The following is a 9,364-nucleotide window of genomic DNA, read 5'->3' as shown; positions in this document are numbered from 1 at the left end:
CCGTATTTGACTATGGCTTCACAGTCTGTTCTAATAAGGATTTCTGGTTTGTTACAAATAAATAGTCTAAAAGCTTCTAAGCAGTAAATAACAGCTAAAATTTCATAATCTAATGATGTTAAGTGTCCTTTTTCATGGTATTTTCCAGAAGCATAACGACATAAAGCTTCTGATGATTTAGGTTCATATTTGGAATTTTTGCGATATAAGATACCACCCCAACCAGTCTCACAACCATCTGTTTCAATAATTAAATAATTGAAGTCAAGAGGTAAAGTTAACTTAGGGATAGTTTTAACAGTTGTTTGATTTACTGAACTAAAGCAATATCTTGTTGGTTAAAATGTTTTTGTCCTGTCAAAGATGTCTTATTGTATAATGGTCCACTAATTTTTCCTATATCTTTTAGATAGGGTCTTGCATAATTTAGAAGACCTAGAAAAGCTTCTTAAAGTTTTAGTGTCTTCCATTTTGTCTGAAAAGGCCAAAATCTTAGCTGAAATATGAGGTTGTAAAGTGATTTGTCCTTGGCCTATTTCAGCCCCTAAGAATTCAACATGTGTAACAGCTAGTTTCATTTTCTTTCTTGAAATAATCAAACCATGTTTTTCAAATAAATTGAAGATTGTATGTAAATGAGCATAGTGTTCTTGTTTAGTTTTGGAAAAAACTAAAATATCGTCTATGTAGACACAGGTGAAGTGAGCAACATTTCTAAAAATATCATCCATTTTTCGTTGAAATATTTGAGGAGCTGTTTTAAGACCAAAAGGCATAACAAGCCACTCAAAGTGGCCTTCAGGACAAGAAAAAGTTGTCCATTCTATTGAGTCTGGGTGCATCCGTACCTGCCAGAATCCTGATTTCAAATCGAACTTTGAGTACCATTTAGAATGTTGAATTTTATTCAGAAGTTTGTCTTTATCTGGTATTTTATAGTCATCTTCCTGGCAGTTATCATTTAGCCTTTTGTAATTAAATACCATTCGGGATTGTCCTCGTTTTTGTTCAGCTCCTTTATTTACTATAAAAGCTGGGCTTCTATGTCTAGAGGTAGATCTTTGAATGGCTCCTAAGTGTAGTAATTGTTGAATATGTGTTTTGCATTCCTCAGTTTCCCAGTTTGTGTATCTTAAGTCTTGGGCCTTAATAGTTAGATCAGGGTTAATGATTGCTAATTTACAATAAATTTTATCTCTTTCCCAGTATTTGGTTGGGTTGTCGCCAATAATCTCTAGTTTTTCTAGTCGAGATATAAGAGAGTCTATATCTGGCTGATGGGTGTTAATAGTTTGAAGTAATTGTTTAGGGAGAAGTAGATCATTAGGAATATCCCATGAGGAAAGATCATTTAGAGGGATTGTCCAGCCAAGTAAGTCTAGTTTTCCTGATATTCAGAAAAGGCAAGGTCACAGGATGACATCTGTTTGCATGTCCCTTTTATAGTACACTAGCAAGTATTGTCCTTAGACTGGGTTCGGGTTTCTGTTGAAGCTGTTAAAGGCTTAACTACTGAGAGGTAGTCTGACACAATAGGTGCAACTATTGGATTAGAGAAGAATAGAGCATAATCTTGTGTAAGTAAAAAGGCCCTGTCTGGTGATATAAGAAAATTTAGTCCTAGGATAAGGTGAATATTCTGATGTAGTAATGGTTTAACCCATAATTTGGAGAGAGTTTGGGGAGTACTATAGGTGCCACAGTTATTATAAAATTTTATATGTATGTTTGTGACAAATTGGGTACTAGTAAGTTGCTGGCCATCAAATTGTGTACTAATTAAAGGTTGTGATGAAGTTTTAATTAAATTTTTAGGTAAAATAGACAAAAGTGTAGCATCATCTATAGTTGAATTAGTGGCTCCACTATCTAAGAAAGCTTGTAATGTAAATTCATGGCCATGTATATTTACTAAGCATTTTACCCTAACATCAAGGGTTTTATTTGTATTACAAATACTAGGGGTTTTTATAAAAACCATATCAGTGTTTGGTGATTCTGTTATTTGTAAACTTTTATCCTTGTTAGATGGTAACGACTCTTGTGATATTAGTTCTTCTATTTGGTTTGTTATTATATCCACATGAGTTTCTAGTTGGTTTATTCTGGTTTCTAATGTTGATACTCTTGTTTCTAAAAGGATATTTCTAGTACTACTTTTAGTGGCCTGTGTTATTGGGATTAGAACATTAAAATAACTCTGAAGACACAAATTACAGGCATGTTTCTTGCAAGTCATACAGGTACCTCTTTTATCAATAGCTGGATAATAACTACACAAATAGCAGGGTATATTATATGTTCCAGTTTTTAATTTCTAATCATGTGTACAATTGAATTCACCTAAGTTTGTATTTAGTTGTGTAAGCATTAAGTTGGTATCCATGATAGGAGAGTCATTCCATAATTCTGGTTCTAGGTTTATTGAATTGTTATCAAAGTCTGTGTAGTATGGGTGTTGTAGAAAGGAGTTTACTAAGCTATAGTCAGAAGAGGGGGGAATTTCTTCCATATCATCTACAGAAATAATAGAATAGATAGAAGATGTGTCTGAGACATCTGATTGAATTTCTACTAAATCTAAATTTGTACAGGTAACTAATTTAGCTTCTCTTGTGTATAAGTTTTTCTTATTTGGGCAGGCATATGACAAATGTCCTGGTTCATTACAAGCAAAACAAGTAATAGTATTAGCATATGTTTTCTTTGGTTTATATTTTCTGACATGTTTTTCTTTATTCAAATATGGTTTCTTTTCTCTGCTTTTCCTAACATAATATGTTTTTCTTGGCCTGACATTTTTAGTTTTAGCAGGTTGTGTAGTTGCTTTAGTATTTCTATAATGCTTTTGTTTTTGTTTAGGTGCCATTGAACCATACTGTTGTGGGGTATATATTTGACTACAAAACCCATATTGCTGGTTTTTAAGTTGTTTTTGAATATGGATGTAAGTACATTTTTCTTTTAATACAGAAATTATATGTTGTATACGTATTCCTATATTGTCATATTGTGGTGCTACTTTTATATCTGTCCAGGCCTTGTGTATTTCCTTTCCTAATTCCCCTGGAAGTTTACTAAATAGTCGTTCTCCTAATTCCGGGTTACAGTAATTTCCTGATACTGCTGTTAAGGCAAGAAAGTCATTGCAAAAAGGTTTAATCCAATTCCAATTAAAAAGTTGTAATTGTTCTAAATCTCTCATAGCCTCTTTTTGTCTAATATCTAATCCTGTATTAGCGTCTCTTGCTATAAAAAGTCTGTGGATAGTATAACAAAAATTAAGTATATTATTACCTTGTGAAGCAATCCTAGCTATTTCTTCAGGGTGAGTAGTTTTATAAGATTCCCATGCTGCTCTAGCTACATCACCTAAATAATTTTCTCCTACTCTTATCATGGCTTCACCAGATTCTATATCTAATTCATGTTTTGCCTGGTAGTCTCTTTTGACAGAGACTATCCATTGTTCTAAATAAGTGTCATACATTTGTGGGTCGTCACATTCTCCTATATTAAGTAAAACTGAATTCTTTCCAAAGTATGTAATTTCTGGTGGTCTTCTTTTCCCTATAGTTCTTAACAAAGGATTATTGTTGGTATAAGGGTGAATTTGTGTTCTTGGAGGATGCCCATCTCCATAATCCATAGTTCTTATAGAACTTTCTGGATATCTTACCTGTAAAGGTTGTGGTGTATTGGTAGCACTAGATTCTGCAGGATTCATTAAAGCAACGTTGGAAAAGTAGTCTTTCTTTTTAGCTATAATATTATGGCCCTCATCAAAATATAACATCCAATCTTCGTCTAGCTTATGATGCAGTATGTCGAAAGTTTCTATTTCTGTAAGATCTTCTTGTGTAAAATAATTAGCTATTTCAAATGGAAGGTAGACGTATTCATTTAAATCATCATAAAATAGGAAATTATCTTTTTCTTTTTGTGAGTGTGTATTAATTTTTATGTTCATTAGATTTAAAGTAGGTTGGTTATTTTCCTGACGGTCTTCTTGGGAAGTTGAAGTTTTATAATTATGAAATCTTACTATTGATTTACCATGTCTATCTTTATAGATTATGGATTCTCTTGGTTGTAGTGTTTGTGGTAAACTCTATTCTATTTTACTATATTTTCACATTTTTTTATTTTTATATATTTTTTTAATTTTTTTTATTTTGGTTTTTTTTATATTTTAGGGGTTTTTACATTTTCCTATTTTTTATTTTTTTTTAATGTTTTTAAACATTTTTTACTTTTTAATTTTTTTACGTTTTTTCTTTTTTTTATTATTTTTTTATGTTTTTTTTTGTTTTTTTAAAATTTTTTTTTAATGTTTTTCCTATTTTTTTTATTTTTTTAATGTTTTTTTGTATTTTTTAAATTTTTTTATGTTTTTTCTATTTTTTTATTTTTTTAAGTTTTTTTTACCATTTTTTATTTTTTTAATTATTTTTAATGATTTTTTTATTTTTTTATTTTTTACGTTTTTTTATTATTTTATATTTTTTTCTTTACATTTTATCTTTTCACATTTTTCTTTTATCCGAAGGTATTTTGAGTAAAAAAAATTCAATAACCCCAGAATCAAGAAAAACCTCAATTTTCAGAGGTTTTCCGATTCCTGGTTGTATGCCCCTTTTGCTGACGTGTCAGGTATGGAACATTACTCGGGAATCATCGATTACCTAAATTAAATCAGATTTTTATTGATAATCTTGGATGGATAACCAAGATTATCAAAGATAACTTTTAATTAACTAAACATACCTTTATTGTCGGTCAATCCGTCCATATGGAAAGTATTGTAATAGGTTATGATAACTTATTGTGCATGATTATTTGAGGAAATAATTTTTGTTATTATTATTTTTTTATAATAGATGGATGACCTTCGTCTTAATTCATCTATTAAGATAATTTTGAAATATAATTTATACTTATTAAAAAGTCAATCTCTAAAATATTTCTTTCTAATGCGATTCAATTACATAATTTTTTTTAAGTGTTTCTAGAGATGGTTAATAAATATGTCCAATGTTTTTAATTTATTGATAAAAATCAAAAGAATCTTTACTTTTTGAATCATCGCATAAGCGTTCCTCTTTCATTGTTTTATTAAAATAGCATTCCATCTATAAACCTCCTCTAAAATAACACAACTACCCTTAAGTACAGTACATGGTTAACATTATTACTCCCTATCACTTGAATTAAATTCTAAATCAATCAGCCAATTAGATGAACATAACAAATTCATATAGTAACTATGAAATTATAACTGCTATAATATTGTAGCAACTATGGTTTCTCATAATTGCTACTGTAGTTATAACAACTATATTTTTTTTAGTTGTTTCAATATGAATATTATTGAATAAGACAATTATGTGTTATAACAGCTATAAAATCGTAGTTGTTATAATATAAATGTTAGATGAATATGTCAAGTCCGTATTATATTAATTATGATTTTGTAACTACAGCAATGCAAATTATAGTAGCTATGAAAATATAATTGTACAATGTGAATATTGTTGAACGAGTGAAGTCTACCTGACTGGTTCAAGTTTTAAATTTAAAATCAACTAAATACTATACTTGAGTGTAGCATTGGCAGCCATTTAAGAAAGTGATATATATCGCTCCAACTTGATTAATAATGAAGCTCCAACGCGAAGTTCCGGATAATGAATTATGGGGCTTCTTGCTTCTTGACAAGAGAGCTCTCCCTCTCCATCGGTCCACTTTAATGAGCTGCTTATGGCAGATTCACGGGTTTAGCTATATGACGCGAGGAATCTTTCTTGCTATATCGGCTAAACTGATTGTTCGCTATATGCATGAGAATGCAGTGACTAGAGTGAAGGTTTAAGGTAGAGTAACTGAAGTATTTCTAATAAAGATAAAGTTACATCAAGGATAAACTTTAAATCTCTCTTTTTTATACTAATTATTGACAAATTTACTATACACATTCAAGACACAGTATTGTGGTGCATGTTGTTTAGTAAATAAAACATGTGAAAAAGTAAATGCTAAACTAGAATCTTGGTGGAAAATACTAGAAGAGAAATGTTTTAGGCTCAATAGAATAAAAAGACAGAATATATAGAATTTAATGTTAGTAATATTAGACGTAATGAGATAATTGTTAAGATATAAAATGACAAGTTGTCTGAAACTGAGAGCTTTAAATATTTAGTATCATTTTTTTTAAAAGATTGAGATGATTGAGAGAAATGTCATATATATAATACAAGCAGGATGATTGAAATGGAAGAGAGCATCGAGGGTTTTATGTAATTGTAAAATGTGTCTAAAACTTAAAGAAAAGTTTTATAAAATCACAATTAGATCTGTTATATTTTATAGAGTTGAAAGTTGGACTATGACTCAAATATATGAGTAAAAGATGAGAATTATAGAAATGAGAATTTTAAGATGAATGTATAAACATACGAGAATGAACAGAATAAAAAATGAGAGAAAGTCAAAATTGTACCTATTGAGAAAAAACTCATAAAGACGCATACAAATATTTAATTAGACGACTAATAAATATTTCAATTAGTATAGATGCTAATATAGTAGAGATAAAGCTCAATGGTATAAAAGAATCTATATATCCGACCTAACCTAATAAATAAGATTTAATTATTATTGTTGTTAATTTTTGCCCTTAATTTATTATAATTATTTTTATCAAGAACTCCAATATGATCTTTACTCCATATTAAAAAAAATATATTGAAACCTAAAGCCTATATTAATAAATAGACAAATTTTAATATGAAAACAATTCAAAATTTCTGTTATTTTTTGCCATCATTATTGATAATATTTATGTAACTTCACGATTTGTAATCATCAAATCAGACTTAACCTAGTTTATTTTAGTAATGTTTGATAAATTATTTATTTTAATTAAGATATGATCGTATCAATTACTAATTGAACCCAGACATGCCAAAAAAAAATCTCCTTTTTCGGCCGGATTGACCAATTTTTGTGGATTTTTTTTAACAAACCAACAAATTTATAATTCAAACCATTAACATAACTTTTAAAGATCTCCTAAGACAAAGACCTATTCTTACCTCCAATAGGTTCGGTGCCTGAGCAAAAGTAAACCAATAATAATAATGTTAATCACTGGGTAGCCATTAAGCGCGTGAAGCTAATATTTGATTTTTATTCGCCATCAGGGGCAACAGTCGCCCAAATTTGTACTATAAAAACCCCAGCCCCCTTCTCTAACTCCTCCATATCTCCCCTGCTCTTTGATCTCAGTTCGCCCTTCGATTTAGTGGAGTCCATCGCATCCTCGACCATCTCTGACTTGCTATTTCGCTTCGATCGGCTCAGCTTCTTGTATGTCTTGTCTCTGTCTCTCGATTGAGTTTTAAAGATACGATTTTTTCGCGCTTTTTCCAAGATTGAGATAGCGTTTATTCTTCTATGGATTCGAGATAGGATTCCTCTTTTTGGTTCCACGGAGGGATTTGGTTGCCTTCTGGCTTTTCGAAGGGGATTCAACCGAAGTTCTTTGGATTGTACAATTTGCCCCCTTTTTTTTCCTTGTAAATTCAAGGTTATCTTGTTAATTTTGTATTTTTCTTTTCGAGGATCGTGATTGTAGCAGGATCGTTCCTTTTCGTTGTGTCTTTGTTAATTGAGATATCTACAAGCTGAAGATCAGAATTTGTTCCTATATTCCCTTTCTTTTTGGATTTTGGTTGCCATCTAATTGGTCCTGTTAAGTTTCTACTTCTGAATTGAGTTCTTATTCTTCCACAGATCGTTTTATATGTATGGTATTCTCCTGTGCTAATATCGTTCTATATTCCTTCAAAATATAAAACTCTCTTTTATTTGTGCTCAATCTGGTCCTTATCTTCCCTTTCTTTTGTTCGCTGGTTTACCTTGATCTAATTAACCTGACTTTCTCGATGTTGATCATCTTTTTGATATTTTGTTATGACCACAGGAATATCTGGGACCTGCCTCTTGATTTTGCCTCACCAAAAATCAGAGGAGAAAAAGTAAGTCCTTCGATTCTGAATGGCGCAAGAGAGCTGGAAAAAGGATACCGAACAAACTGATTGTGAAACCCCTGAAGTCCCCATATTATGTGCAAACAAATGTGGGTTTTTTGGAACTGCCATGAACAATAACCTCTGCTCCAAATGCTACAAGGATATTGCCATGAAACTTGAGTCGATGGTTTCTTCCCCTATAACAGAAGTGGAGAAACCACAGATTGTTCCATCTTCTTCTGTGCAGATCAACCACACTGAAGGTTTGAGTAAAGTGGATGGGCCAAGTGAGCCCAAGGTTGTCGATGATCAACTGAAGGGAGTGTTGAAGAAGCAACCGGCTAACCGATGTGCCCAATGCCAGAAAAAGATAGGTTTAATTGGTTTCAAATGCCGGTGTGGCGGCGCATTCTGTTCCTCTCATAGGTACTCTGAGGCACATGAATGCTCTTTCGACTACAAGGCTGCTGGCCGAGTGGTGTTAGCCAAAGAGAATCCTATTGTGATGGCTAAGAAGTTGGAGAAAATTTGAAGTCATAGTTGTTCTTGAGTGGGGATACAAAGGCATGTTCCGATGTGAATCAGATAGCCAAGTCTTTATAAAAGTGAGTATTGAAGTGCTTTATTCTTCGAATTGAAGATGCTGGCATACTTTCTTTTATGATGTAAAAAGAAACTTCATCAAATGTATGGGTATGATAGCGTAGCTAGTTTTTAAAAATAAGTGTGACTAAAAAGATCCTATGTTATTAATGTATAACATAGGATTATGATCGTATGTATTTAATAAGTTTTTGAGTATACAATTTCTAATTTCCAACAAATTGCACGCTGAAATATCTGTTCCTTTTTTTGGGGTTTGCATGATTTCATGAATGAAAAAGCTCGGTCTCAACTCTCAAGTAAATTGCTTCTTGTTATTTATTTTTGTGGGGTTTTCAACATTTTAGAGTTCTAAGTTTATGTTATATCTAAAGTTGTGAATATGAAGTTCATTGTTCTGGATTTTGTCCGATTTTGGATGGATGGAAAAAATGAGTCAAAATAAGTTTACAATCATAAGTATACAAGCAAACAAGTGATAATTCATAAGCGAACACAACAACAATAATAATAAACATCACATTTCATATTGCTATTTGTAAAAAACCTTAACAAAACAAAATTTTAGGAACTTTCGGTTGATGGCTAGATTACTAATGGATGGTTGAGTAGTATTTTTCTTGTGAACTTAGCTTATACTTCTAATAACTTTGTAAGGTCAATTGCAATAAATTTGCATAACAATAATAAAACATACCACTGCTAGCATGCTAAGTAATGCGGTT

The 9,364-nt window shown here is 31.2% G+C and overlaps 1 protein-coding gene across 2 annotated transcripts; it reads left to right on the top strand.

Moving 5' to 3' along the window:
* The first annotated feature begins 7,284 nt into the window (after positions 1–7,284).
* On the top strand, positions 7,285–8,742 carry LOC122054032 (zinc finger A20 and AN1 domain-containing stress-associated protein 9-like). 2 transcript variants are annotated; one of them, XM_042615883.1, is made up of 2 exons: positions 7,285–7,371; positions 7,988–8,742. In XM_042615883.1, the coding sequence occupies exon 2, from the start codon at positions 8,062–8,064 to the stop codon at positions 8,566–8,568; it is 507 nt and encodes a 168-aa protein (XP_042471817.1). In that variant the 5' UTR covers positions 7,285–7,371; positions 7,988–8,061; the 3' UTR covers positions 8,569–8,742. The 2 variants fall into 2 exon arrangements, with proteins under 2 accessions (XP_042471817.1, XP_042471818.1); XM_042615884.1 differs by lacking the exon at positions 7,285–7,371 and adding an exon at positions 7,405–7,591.
* The last annotated feature ends 622 nt before the right edge of the window (positions 8,743–9,364 follow it).

The sequence above is a fragment of the Zingiber officinale genome, chromosome 3A, assembly GCF_018446385.1.
Source record: "Zingiber officinale cultivar Zhangliang chromosome 3A, Zo_v1.1, whole genome shotgun sequence".
Classification (NCBI taxonomy): Eukaryota; Viridiplantae; Streptophyta; class Magnoliopsida; order Zingiberales; family Zingiberaceae; genus Zingiber; species Zingiber officinale.
This window is presented reverse-complemented; position numbering and strand designations above follow the sequence as displayed.

What these genes read in the sequence shown, in the direction of transcription:
- LOC122054032 (XM_042615883.1), top strand. Translation starts at nt 8,062, where the DNA reads ATGGCGCAAGAGAGCTGGAAAAAGGATACCGAACAAACTGATTGTGAA.